The sequence below is a fragment of the Cricetulus griseus genome, chromosome 2 (genome assembly GCF_003668045.3).
Source record: "Cricetulus griseus strain 17A/GY chromosome 2, alternate assembly CriGri-PICRH-1.0, whole genome shotgun sequence".
Classification (NCBI taxonomy): Eukaryota; Metazoa; Chordata; class Mammalia; order Rodentia; family Cricetidae; genus Cricetulus; species Cricetulus griseus.
Genome location: NC_048595.1, coordinates 221736415 through 221750764, shown reverse-complemented (window position 1 = coordinate 221750764; position 14350 = coordinate 221736415). Strand labels below are relative to the sequence as shown.

At 40.3% G+C, this 14350-nt stretch overlaps 1 protein-coding gene across 3 annotated transcripts in view; it reads right to left on the bottom strand.

Annotated features, from left to right (window-relative positions):
- Positions 1 to 2722: 2722 nt before the first annotated feature.
- The window catches only part of Ss18 (SS18 subunit of BAF chromatin remodeling complex), a 62425-nt gene continuing 50797 nt past the window's right edge, over positions 2723 to 14350 (bottom strand). For 2 of the 3 annotated variants that reach the window (XM_027404361.2, XM_027404363.2), the window contains 3 exons: positions 12553 to 12675; positions 9475 to 9608; positions 2723 to 4409 (listed from right to left, as the gene is read on the bottom strand). In XM_027404361.2, coding sequence (XP_027260162.1) covers positions 4383 to 4409; positions 9475 to 9608; positions 12553 to 12675 — 284 coding nt within the window. In that variant the 3' untranslated portion in view covers positions 2723 to 4382. Of the gene's footprint in view, positions 4410 to 9474; positions 9609 to 12552; positions 12676 to 13386; positions 13480 to 14350 lie in introns of all 3 variants that reach the window. The other variant, XM_027404360.2, reaches the window with a different exon arrangement.

Below are 14350 nucleotides of genomic sequence, written 5' to 3'. Positions count from 1 at the left end.
CCTTCACTTCCATGTGGCCTCTGCTTCATCATGCACAGCCACTGAAAGGCAATGGCCTCACGTTGTGCCACCGCCATGTATCTTTTATCAGTATTTTTAAATTGAGTGAATCTATGAAGTGAAGATCCTACGCACTCAAATGACAGAGAGCACAAGATGGTCTCAGAAGACACTAAGGGCTCTGCCCACTTCGTTGATCCAGACATGAACTTAATGACTACAAAGCAAACTATACATGTTAACATGTCATTCTTTTGTTTTGTTTTTGTTTTTCGAGACAGGGTTTCTCTCTGTAGCTGTGGAGCCTGTCCTGGAACTCGCCTTATAGACTAGGCTGGCCTCAAATACACAAATGCATAAAAAATTCCCCCCTTCACTCTGCTTGCTGGACTCTACTGAGGAAAAGTACATTCCATCATCTGCTTTTCAGATGATAGAATAAACATTAAAACAAGATTTTCTATCTGAGACTTGGACTAACAAACAATAAAAAAGGATTTTCTATTGAGTCCTTAATTTTTTCCTTAGTAATTCAATAAAGGCACCGTGAGGCAGCTACAGAGATAATTATCAGGTACCAAAACAAACAAACAAAAAACAGCACATCTAAATTTCAACAAGTGATAAATTTTAACATGTTCTAGAGGGTCCATATTAAATATCTAATGATTCTTATTATTAGGAAGCCAGTCACTGTTTGAAGTTTGCAAATAACTTTCATCCAATGAAACAACACAGAGAAAAAGAACTTTATCTCCGTGGTAATCAAGCAGTTCTACTTAAGTGGATCTATTTTGTCTTTAAAATGGAATATTTAATATACCTTACATATAATTAAATTTTTAACATAAGCAGTAAAATGGCATCTCAAACCACTGTAAGAAAATGACTTATTTAATACATGATTGAACAGTTGGCTATTTGTATGGGCAAAAAGCTAACACGCTAAATGATAGCAAGTAAAATTTTAAAATGAAAGGAAATAGGAATACTTAATAAATTTGCAAGTTAAGAAGATTTCAAGACACTATGGGGGGCACAGAAAACTTTTAGCATTATAATTAAAAGTTTTTAAAGTGGCGATAAAAAGATGTATAAGACACCAAAGAGACAAAAGACCAATATATACATAAAGCTAGCACATAAGAAATGAAGTATACATAAACACATATAAAGAACTCTGCTGGGTATTTTATGAAAATTATCTCTATAATAGCAAAAAGAAAAGAACACCATAAATTTAGAAAGAAAAGAGAGAAAAAATGCATCACAGAACAGGAAAGCATGATTCTTCTCTTGTTGGAAAGAAAATGAGACTACATATTGATGTACCTGTCCATTCATTGTATGTCAAGAATCAAGCAAGAAGAGCCTAGCAGATCTTTAAAAGTTATCTTTTATGGGATAAAGTTATATAAAACACCCACTGTTATTTGATTTGCTTGTTAATCTTTTTTTGTCGTTGTTTTGTTTTTTCGAGACAGGGTTTCTCTGTAGCTTTGGAGCCTGTCCTGTTCTGTAGACCAGACTGGCCTTGAACTCACAAAATTCACCTGTCTCTGCCTCCCGAGTGCTGGGATTAAAGCCGTGTGCCACCACTTCCTGGAACTGGTTAAACTTTTATTTAATGTGGAAGAAAAGGCATCAGTCTGAAAGTACAGAGTCCAAGATGGTGTCCAAGAACATTATTATTGAAAATGAAGAATTTCAGAAGAGAAGATTCCTCCAAGCCCAAGGCATTCTCTGAAATGAGGAGTCACTGAGGTCCTTTTTGGCATATTTATGAGCTACACAACAGTGCTGGCCTCTGCTTGTGAGAAGGTGTACAGACAACAGCCGATCAGCCCTGAGTGCCAAGTGGATGAACTGGGTCACCACACACAGGAGCACATGACCCGACTTTGCCCTTTGCCTTGCAAGTTCATTAAAGTCCCAACAGTTGCCAGCAAAATAAGCTACAGAATAGTGCTAACAACTGCACACATGGACTAGCACACTTGATTATTTTGAAAAGCCTTATCAACAACCGTGCTACACTTGTTAAGATTTTGTGTGATGTTATAATATTTATTCATTGGGATTCATTTAATAAAATCAAAGTTTTACCTTTTTTCTATATGAAATGTCAACTTTGGTAGAAAAGCTACTGATAAAGTTATTGTTCTTACTAGGTACCAAAGGAGTAAGGAAATCTTTGTCACCACCAATTAAAAACTTTTACGAAATAGGACCGTTATAAGACAATTAAACCTTGCAAATGCACCAGTCTCCAGGAGGAAAGTCCTAGAGGAAATTCTGCTTATTAAAATTGCAATTTTAGTTTCCATTAAAGGAGAATAAGACAACAGAAGATGGGATGGCAAGACAAATTATTTCTTAATGTCAGTTGAGCTCATTTCAAATGAGATAACGTATCTCCACCAGGTTGGGATCAGCACAATTTCGTCTCCTCAACTCATTTATCTAATTCAGTCATCTTGATTATAGCCTCATGGACTTCATTTTCAGAGAAAGAATTCTGCAACAAACAGCCTACACAACACACTGATTACTGAACAGTTAATTCTAATTAACTTGGGCATGGCAAGAGAATTTTGATCAAGACCTAGAATACAAATATAGTCTATTTGTACTGGACTAACTTACATAAAAACCCAGAGTATGGTCTCCAGACAAAACAGCAGAGTCAAAGAGATCTAATTTAAAGAAACAAATGAGAAAATTAAAATCACAAATAATTTATTCTTTCGTTAGAGTTGATACAGTTTTAAATAGCAACAAAGTACACAGTGGTGGAGGACCTGGCACAGAACCTATAAGCTTTTCAATCAAAATAAGGCTTCCCATGCCTTATCTGCTCACACTTGATGCCTATTTTCTATTGACCAAGTTATTCTGACCTTAAAACACATGCTCTCACTCACACAGACAAAGTGAAACCCCTCCTTTGATTACAGTATGCTAAAAAAGGTGTGCTCTGCTTCTTCGAATTTATGGCACCCTTCTGTTCTGTCTCCAGCTAGAAGGGGCAAAAACTAATTCAATTACAAACACTGCCCTATTCCCTGGATACAGACAACTGTGAGGACACAGCAGCTTACCTCTGGGCTAGATGTTTCAAAGTCTGCTTGAACAGATGTGTTAGGAAGTCTCTCAGTGCACGCTTTCCTGCTCAGTGCAATACCTGAATTGACCTAAAATAATCCACTCAAATAATGATTGTGTATGTCATGCTTAAAAACAAGGAACCGTAAAACGCTGTCCACAGAGATGAGAAATGCCCCATCAGAAACATTTTCCTGTCACAGCAACTAAGATGAAGGGAGGAACATGAAGGTCCCCTTTACTCATATCCAATTAAGAAGTTCAAATACAAGCGTGTTAAGTCTCTGGGACTACTCTTACTGTGCTCCATGAACCAATTATACTAATGTTTAAAAAAAAAAAAAAAAAAAAAGTATCATCAGATCAACACTGAGTCAGTCCTCTTTGGTCTGGGTAGAATGTGTTGATGGTACTCACTAAACTCCCTGATACTCAAACAAGGTAAAAACCAACGTTTTTTCCTTCAGTTATTGCTGTTTTGAGAAGCTTCACACTTCATTTACACGAACCTGCCAATGTTCACAGATGCAACATAATTATTGCCTTGCATTTGAAACCAGTATTAGAAATCATCTTTACAAAAAGGGTTAATGCACAAAACTGGAAGGCTTTTTAAAAAATGTCTTTGTACTCAAAAACTGTATCACAGTGCCCTTGCTAACCTGGTGGAGAAGAGATGTGGATTCCTCTAAGAACTAAGTATATGCGGTATGTGTCTGTCTTTTCCCTCACCTGTGTCTTCACAGAATACCACAATGGCCAAGCATCTACCACACTCCACATCAACAGCATTTCTGATTCTGCCTAGTGCGTAGTGTACCGCCTTGCATATTCATCACATGAAATAAACATAATATACAAAATATTGCTGCTGTAAAAAGTGTACATTCCCCCCTTCCCCTTACAAAATAATCTGTGGAAAAAGTATGAACCCCCTTCAACCTCCGTAAACATACAAAGCTGTTGACACCTTTCAGTCTATGACAGTCCATTTGGAACACAGTTCCGAAATCGCTGCAAATGACTCTATGTCAATGCATTTTCTGTCCAATGTTGCCATCTAGAGTAGAAATGTGAAATCAGGTGTATTTGGTAGCTACTAAAACCTTTACAAACTAACCCTCAATGGCTGCTTGCTGATAACGCAGCCACTGATGCAAAGGTTTTCCCCAAACTAGGCGGAATGGAAGGCATCTTCGCAGGGAGGTGTCCACAGGGCACAAGTTGTGACAATATGGCTGCTAACAGATACTGGCTATTGGAATGTAAGGATATTTTCACTGCTGGTAATTTCCATATTGACCCTAAAAGATAAATTTAAAAACAGAATTAGATAAGAGCTTTACCTAAGTTAGTTTACGACAGAAAATTACAAATGTAATTCATAATGTTAACATATCAGGAAAGCAAATATACATCCGGTAAGTTCAAACTTTTATTTATTAGGCATTATCACTCTAATTTTCCTGATATTATGTTCAACTGCAAATGAACCTTGCAGCCTAAATTACAGACAGGATTAGGCTTCAAAGCCGGACCTGGCGGCACACACCTGTAACCCTAGGATTGTGGGGATGGGAACAGGTATGGAGACAGGGGTGGGGCAGGAGTTCTGGGTTCTGTGCGAAACACAGGCACATTCATACTTAAACAGTAAAACATCCTAAAAGGGTAACTGCCAGTCTCCTGTAGTTCAGTGCTCAATGTTAAAGAACCTAAGCCCAACACTGAACTCAAGTTCCAACTCTGCTGCTGCCTTTGTCTTTGCCTAAAATACTCAGAGATGCAATGCCCTCATCCATGAACCGAGAAAATATGAGCTACAGCTGGAGATCACAATTTCCTTTTCCTCCAGGGCTGTACTATTATGACCCTAACAAGACAGGACATGAGAAAGGGTTTTCACAATGAGCAGGGTGACGTGGTTTATGTCTGCAGTCCAGGCCACTATGGAGGCCAGAGAGGGCTGCTTCAGTCTAGAAGTCTGAGACCAAGAATATGATGAACCTTGTCTGAAAATAAGTAAGTTACCTTATTAACTGATTATGTAACACACCAAGTCTCGATACTGGTTAGAAATATTCCCCTGTGCACGTGTGACGTTGGATACTAAAGATGAAAGTTTATGTATACAATGGCTGGGAAGGAGCCTGGTGAGAAGGCTCGGCAGTCTTGCCATGAGGCCTGAGACCGAGTTCAGGATCCAGAGTTGGAAGGAGAGAGTAACTCCCACAATGGTCTGATCGCTACAGGTGTGCCACAGTGACAGTATGCCCACGTGAGTGTGTGCACACCAGTAAATGTATAACAAGGTTTTTGTTTCTTTTCTCTCTAGGAGAAGACCTTATTCATTTATTTCCACTACATTCACTAACAGTTTCCAGAGGCTCGTCTAATTTGTTTTACCTATCTGAGATTGCTGTCCTGTGTTGTCTGTACAGTGGGCCTGAGTACAAACGCTTCTTGTGTTTTGTGTGAGTGGTGGGTACAGGCCAGGAGGCAAACCTATCTGGACTGGGAAAGCGCTTGGCTTTGTCAACAGTGCACGTTCCCAATGCTCTCCATTGCCCTTAGTGTAAGCTCTGGAAAGCCATCGAGTGGGCTATTCTGTCACACTGAGCTGCTGTCAATTAGGAGGGATTGACACCTGGTAACTGTCTAGTTCCAGGCTGCAAGTCCTGAAGGAGGCAACAGACGGGTGCTCACTCATCTACCATGTAACTTACACATTCAGGGATGTAGATGAAAAAAGTAAATGTCTGTGTCCATATACTTAGACCTGGCTTGTCAGGTACGTTAACTGAAACTGTAGACAGCCTTATCACAGAATACTAGTTTGTTATAAGAATTGCTTATAATCACAGTAAGAGCAAACATCAAAAGTTATTGCCAATAAGAGAAGTCCAAGTGGGCTTTCAAGGTGGCTTAGGAAGTGGCATCTGCTGCCAAGTGTGATGACCTGAGTTCTATTTCCAGGACCCACAAACAGAAGAACCGACTACTACAAGTAGTCCTCTGACCTCCACACATTATTGCAGTTAAATAAATTTAAACTATGTAAAAAGGTAAAGAAGTCTCCGGGCGTTGGTGGCGCACGCCTTTAATTCCAGCACTCGGGAGGCAGAGGCAGACGGATCTCTGTGAGTTTGAGGTCAGCCTGGTCTCCAGAGCGAGTGCCAGGATAGGCTCCAAAGCTACACAGAGAAACCCTGTCTCAAAACAACAACAACAACAACAAAAAAAAACAAAAACAAAAAAGTAAAGAAGTCAGATAACATATAAGGTTCCCTTCTCTTCTGTAGTGATAGGAAGTCTATCAGTGGACATCTAGGAGGGGACGGGTACAGCAGGAGGTTTAAAAAGTAGCACAGAAACTTTGGGGCATATTGAAAACTTCATTATTTTTGTTTAGATGATGATTTCATAGGCATATATAGGTAAAATTTATTAAACTACAATTTTAGTGTGTGGTTTGTTAAATATAAGGTATGTAAATCAGGCCTCAAGAAAGCTATTTTGTGTTTTTTGATTCAGTCTGATATAGAGCAGGCCTCCAACTTACTATGTACCCAAGGATGATCTTGAACTCATGATCCACTGTGTCTCAATCTCCCCAGTACTCAGATTACAGGTGTCAAGCATTACCCCTGGCTATTTCAAAATATAGAAAGGAAGACCAAGTAATCCAGTGTTGGGCATTCACTACGGTAGCCATCTGACAAACCAAGTTGGGAGGGACTGCAGGTAGAGGGGAGTTTCAGATAGAGGGAGCTGCAAACAAAATGGTTCTTGGGTAGCCTAATGTCTATCAGAAAGAGCAAGAGGCCAATGTGATCAAAGAAGAGTAAGGAGGAGGCAACTCATGTTGTGAACACACACTGCTGAACTGTATGGAGGAGACTAGAAAGAAGTCACCCTTCCTGGGCCAACACAGGAGTAACCCTAAACCTCCATGAGACTAAAGCCACCCTTGAGGGAAGGCTTGGCTGCTGTTATTACATGATCACTCCAGGTCCGATGTGGACAACGGCAGGATAGAATCAAACAAATGGGTGACAGGGGATTGCTGACTTGAGATAGAGAAGGTTTGAAAAACAGCCAGCTACTGATATACTTTTAAGGAAAGGGTTTTGAGGTTTGTTGCTTGGCTCAAAGTTCAACTACCAAAAGAGCGGTGTATAAGCTCAGGGTGACTCAAGGTTGTCAACCCAAGGAACTGGTTACAGAGACGGAGAACACAAATGCTCCATGAAGAAGCATTCGCTCCCGATTTCCCTGCTGTAAATGTATCTGCCTGAACTATATAAACTGCCATAACAATTATATCACTACTGGGCTGAGGAATTTGCTTTGGTTTTCATTCCTTCATCCACCCTCAAAAACAAACAGATCACAGGCTAGACAGGCAAGGCAGCCTGCCTGTAAACCCAGAGCCAGAGCACAGACAAAGGATCCTACAGCAAGCTGGCTAGCTAGACAGAGGAACTGGTGTGTGCTGGGTTCTGGTAAGCGACCCTGCCTCAGTATATGGACACATGAATACACACCACACACAAATTTAAAAACCCAACAGATCAGCAGGTATTTTCTACAGGATTACTCAGTGACTTACCTAATGCTTTCTCATCTGGCAAGTCTCAGACCAACAGGTGTATTTTGTGTAGGACTTTGACTTACTACATACCTAAGCGTTCTCATCTAGCAATAAGAGGGAAGAGCTGCACAGGCAAGAGAAGTAGGAGAGTGATACAGACACTAAAGACCTGTAAGTGTGAGAAAGGAGCAAGTGCCAAATGCTAAAAGAAGGAAGCTAGAGACAGCTGCTCTACAAGCCCTCAGCATCCCATCTTACCTGCCCAGCATGTGTGCAAGAACCACAGGCATATGACTCAAGTCTAACCTTTTAAAATGTTAGAGTTTGGAATAAATCAAACTCTCTTATCAGATTTTTAATTTTTAAAAAATTGTCTTCAATTATTTGTGTGTATCTGTGTATGGGTCTATGCACATGTATACAGTACCCATGTGGCAGAGTTGGAATCCCCTGGAACTGGAATCACAGGTGACTGTGAGCCACTGACATGATGCTGGAAACTAAACATGGGTCCTCTGCCATAACAACAAGTGCTTTAATAGCTGAGTCATTTCCCTAGTACCCTCAGCAGATCTTAAGTCAATTTAAACATTCAAGAATAATTTTACTATCCATACTTTGGCTCAGCAGTTAAGTAGCACTGGCTGTTCTTCCAGAGGACCTAGGTTCAATTCCCAGCCTCAACATGGCAGCTCTCCAGTTCCAGGGGACCTAGTACATTCTTTCTGATCTTCACAGGCACTGTACACACATGGTGCATAGACATACATGTGGGCAAAACACCTGTATACACAATATAAGCCAAAAAATAAACCTTAATGTATGCCCTCTACCCCAGCCCTGCCCTGTCAGTCTCTTGTACTCTTGTCTTTACTGAAGGAAGTGAAGTACAGGGGGCTGCAGGCAAGCATGGCACAGGGTAGGAAGGAAACACGGCTTGTGGCTCTAATGCTAGTTAATGTAGTATCTGGGCTGTTCCTCAAATGAGAACCCTACACTGGCCTCAGTTCCTCATTTAAAACTATACACAGTTCCATGTTCAAAAGTCCCCATTTTAGTACCTCACAAGTTGTGATTATATCAATGTCCTCACTGAAAAGTGACCTCACAAACCGGAAACATTACCCTAACAAGTGAGAACGGGCACTCATAAGTGCCTACATTACATACTACAAGTCTGAGGAGTTTAATTAAAAAGTGAACAACTTAGGTGAATACTACTAGTTCCAGGGAATCTTAGGATAAGATTCATTTCAACATCTGAAATCTAAGCGTAGAGAAAAAGCACTTGGTGATAGACTAAGCGGTGAAGTTCAAATGCAAAGAGCTCTGATAGCAAAGGGAGGAGCATGCCAGGTGAGCTGCCCTGGGGAGCTGAGAAACGCATGGGCCCCATGACTCTCAACAAAGGTGAGGGACTGCAGAGAAATAACTGATGGACTGTGTGCCCAAGGACAGTGAGCTGGGGTCTTATTTCAAGTTGTTTTATAAGTAACAGTAGCTATTATTGAACTGTCCTGGCATTCTAAAATACTTCAAGGTATTTTTACTATTTTGAATGAGATAGTGGCTAGCAAACAAGAGAAGGGGGCAATGTGTGGTGGTCCATGCCTGAAATTCCAGTTCCTGGAGGCTGGGAGTGGTAGATCATGAGTTCAAAACCAGTTTGGACAACACAGTGAAATCTTGCCTCAAAAATCAGTCAAACAAATCAACAACAAAGTGCCTGGAGATGAAGAACAGTGTGGTGACTTCACAGCTGATACCTAACTTACCTGGTCATACCCGTAAGGCCTCTGCTGTGGTGGCTGGGGTGGTCCCGGCTGTGTGGCTCTGTAGCCCCCATACTGCTGACCTTGACCCTGAGGATAATTAGGATACTGAGGGCCTGGACCGCCCTGGGAGGGACCTGTAAGACAGTTCATACCAACAAATGCTCAGGTAAAGTTATAATGAGTCTCCACAATTTCGGCAAGCATTACAAATGAGATGTAACTATATTCTTGTGTCTAAACTAAACAGGATAGTTTAGCACCCTGACTTTTTCAGAGTGTGCTGTGAAATAAATGTTAATGGTTGTAGTAAAAGAGAAAACACTGGAATGCTGCCTCAATGAAATTCGAGTGCTAAATGTACACATCAGGAATTGGTAAGACCAACTCAATACACCAGGGCAACTCCATGATAACAGTAAAGTAATTTCTGCATCCATCCGTGAGTTAGTATAACCAAGAAGCAGGTCCAAATAATGACATAATTTCTGAATAATGTTGGGGAAAATCAATGATATTTCTAACTGTGTGACTAAATTTATATTTGAAATTATCAGAATGGTAGGATTACACCACCATCAACTAACTTATCTCCCTAGTATTTTAAAACAAAAAGCCACAGGCTGTATGTGAAAAAATAAGTTACACTGAGGGCTGGAGATAGGACTCAGAAGTTCCGGGCACTGTCTGCTTTTGCTGAGTACCTGGGTTTGTTTTCTAGTACCCACATGACAGCTCACAACCATCTCCAGTTCCAAGGGATCCCCTACCCTTTTCTAACCTCCTGAAACACCAGACACACACATGGTGCACATTCATACACTCAGGCAAAACACTATGTAATACAACTAAATAAATCTTAGGAGAAAATTACACTCTAAGAATCAATCACTGTTAAGCAACGACCAACCAGAAGCAGCATAAGACTGATCCCACCTGCTCAGCAGGCGCTTCTATTTTGGAAACTCAACTTGTGACTACTGGGAACAATGTTTTCTCAAGCGGAAGCTGACAGCTTGGACACTTCAGTGTCTTCTCCCACAGCCACTTAAAACCTTCCATGAAAACAACGACTGCAGAGAATCTCAGGAGAGAATAATCAATTTCCAACCTCAAATAAATTCTACCAGATTATCCGATTATTGGAATTTCAGTAATTATAACTCTAAATGAGAAGAAAGTTTGACAAGGGAGGCCTATAAAGGAGCACAATGGGAAGGTCTCTGTTAGGGCTCCTGGTATTCAACAAAACAACATTTAATGAAAAATGTTCTGTCTTCTCCCAGTGAAAATATTTTTCACAAGTCAGTATATTTAGCTCATTTAGTGACATCAAACTTGTTCTCATGCAACTGCAATAAAATGTATTTGAAATACAAACATCATGAAAAGGAAACGCCATTTAGAAAGGGCAAAAAAGGTCTTTGGGAAGAGAAGAAAACCATGAACTACTTCTCATATATCTATGATGAGACTTCTCTTCCTTGAGAAAAGGCATGATGCCACCGAGAGTGTTAATGCACATGTTGAGGGGACAAAGGAATCTTGGCCTCAGCTAGGGTTCCTACTTCTCACCATAAGCAAAGATGGGGCCAAAAAACAGAGAACATCAAAAGTCTAAAGTAATTAGTTACTCAAAAAGAGGCTCTATCAGCACTGATGAGCAGCTGCTGAGGCATGCACACACCTCGTTCGCTATAGGCAAAATGGTTGAAGGAGCCTAAATTTAAGACACAGACAGACAGGTAGATTACCAAGTAAAATGACTTAAAGTCAGATGTTCTAATAGACTTTTGGTGTTGAAAGTATTAAGAGATTAAACACAAGGCCACAAGCACATCAGGCAGAGCAAGCAGACAGAGCTACAAATAGTTTATAGGAAACACAGCTGTATTTTCCCCTAAACTCTGTATGATGCACAAATTCAGTAAGTACACTCCTTAAGATGTGTGCCGTGCTTTCACTAAAATGACATGTCTCCCTCCCGAATTTTTTATTTAAATTAGAAACAAGATTGTTTTACATGTCAATCCCAGTTCCCTCTCCCTTTCCTCCTCCCCTGCCTCCCACTAACACCCTACCTATCCCATACCCTTTCTGCTCCCCAGGGAGGGTGAGACCGTCCATGGGGGGGGGTCTTCAGAGTCTGTCATATCCTTTGGGATAGGGCCTAGGCCCTCCCCTGTGAAATGACATGTCTTTATGGATCTGAGTAAACCTTGCCTTTGCACTAAAAAGGTAATTTTTCACTAACAGTCACTATCATTTATCTAAGCTCATACAAAGCTACTTCCTATTCATATATGTCCAACAGATCCGCAAATTCATGTCACCTTACCATTAAATTGTCTTTAGTCTGTGTGCTTTCTAAATGGATCATTAATTTACCTAAGGGGAAACACCTGTATGTTTGTGTCTGCGTTTACGGAGTGTGTTCACATGCATGTGCATGCTCATGCTAACCTCTGCTTTCTACTCTGAGGTAGACTCGCACTGGCCGATTCCTAAGTCTGGCTGGTTAGCAATGCTGCCCAAGGGCCCCCCTGTCCTTGCCTCTCCAGTGCCGTCATGAAGGATGGGTACTCTGAGGTGGGTGCTGGGAATCTGACTTAAGTCCTCATGCTTGTGTGGTAAATACGTTACCAACTTAGTTATTTCCCCATGCCTTTAAAAGAAACATTCAAACATGTAATATTAGCGGAACTAAAACAATGCTTATAGAATTTTAAGGACTGGAGAGAGAGATTATGTAGTGGGTAAGGGCACTTGCCACCAGACCTAAAAACCTGAGTCCACTTTCCAGGACACACATGGTGAAAAGAAGTGACTCTTATAGGGTATCCCTATTTCTACACATGCTCTGTGTTCCATGTACACACACACACACACACACACACACACACACACACACACACACACACACACACACACACACACACACACACACACTAAATGAATGCTTAAAATTAAAATAAAATGGAGGCTAAATATCACTTGTATATTAAAAAACAAAACAAAACAAAACAAAACAAACAACCATGACTTCTTCTTGGTAGGAAAGCAGAACAAAGTAGCTCTCACCATAGCCCTGCTGCTGCCCTGGGTAGCCCTGCTGCCCTGGGTACTGCTGCTGCTGGGGTGGGTACCCTTGCTGTGGAGGTGGTCCTTGATAAGCATCTTGCTGTTGGCTGTACTGTGAGTTTCCTACAGAAGAAAGGGAGAAGAGGAGAACAAGCACTGAGATGGCTGCCTAATTGATGGCTTGGTTTTTTCCCTCTAAGATGCACAGCCAACAATACAAGAACAAACTGAAATGCCATATTGATTTTTAAAAAGTTAACAAAACAAAGAAAAAACTCAAACCAAACAGAAGGATTTCGGCCAAACAAACTGCAGTTAAAGCCAATTGTGCAAGGTTGAACTGCAGCTCTTTCAGCGCCTCTGCCATACGAGCATTATAGTTACTGGAGCATCACAGTCCTAAGATCATGACTATGCTAAATAAAATAAAAAAGACAAAATTAAAGACAGCTACAAGAGCACACACTAGCTACACAAGATCAGCAAGCTGTTTCCTAAAGGTACTATGCTGAGATGTAAATAATACATATGTACAAACACACACGAGGGGTGAGGGTGGGGGATGGGGATCGATGGATTTATGTTCAAAGAGGAAATTTCCAAGGAGCAAAAAAGCATTTTTAAATGTTTTAGTCTTTTTACTGCTGTTAGAAATGACACATCATGGTTACATTCTAAATATTTGTAAGGTTGTTTTGGGGGCCCTGTAACTTTCTAGACAGCCAGCAACTAGTACTCTACAAGAGCTTTGCATGGGAAGACACTGTCCTATGCAAGAACTGCATTCCTGCAGAAGGGGTGTGCATGTGTACGTGTGTGAAGGTATATAGATACCTCCTTCGTAGTAATGTTGTGAGGAATCCTCATAAGGCCTATCGTAGCCTTGTTCAGGATACGACGGTTGCTGATAACCGTAATCATTATGACCTACATCAATTCGACAAGAGACAGGAAGAAACGTTAATGGCCACTGAGTGAAAACCCTACAATTAAACTTTAAGATAAAACTGAAGAAAAGAAAAAAAAAAAGAAAGAAAAAGAAATGGAAATACATAAAAATTATTTTAATTGCATTAGCAAGTATTTACCAACGTGAGTACTTTCACAGTGAGATAACGTGCAAACTTTTTCAAAGCAAAGAGCAGTAGATTTAGAAATGTTACACTCATTCTCTTAACTTTGATAATCCTCACTGAGGGCAAAAAACGCTTATATTCTATTTTTAAAAGAAAATGAGAACATTTAGGGCTCTCACATGTGGGTAAATCAAGTTAAATAAGAATGAACAAAGGATGCAATTATCATTTTATCAACCCCCTGTTCTTCTGGTCACCATTTCCACAGAGTGTGCTGAAAAAAACAACACAAAGTCTAGAGGAGGTCCTTCAGGTTTTCCCCTGAAAGAAGCTGAAGTGAGTTTTTAACACTCTAACATTTTATTGCGTCAAGTACAAGGGTTTTTCACAGTATTTTCAGATACAAGAAAAAAAAAAATAAGATAGGGTCTCTCACCCTGGGTTCTTCAAACTCTAGGTAAAACCAGGCTGGCCTCAAATTCACAGGGATCCCCCTGCCTGTGCAGCCCATGTAAAAAAATGCACTTCTTAATGCTGTCATTTTACATAACTTAAGAAATAGTTCTAGAGTATCCTGAAAATAAAAGTCTATAAAATTTGTATTTTCTGAGTTAGAGAATACCTTAAGTTTTATGACACAGTAACTTTCACCAGTAGACTAGACTACTTTCTCAGTCTTTTAAGATTTACTTTTTAAAACCATAGGAACTAATGTTTCGGTT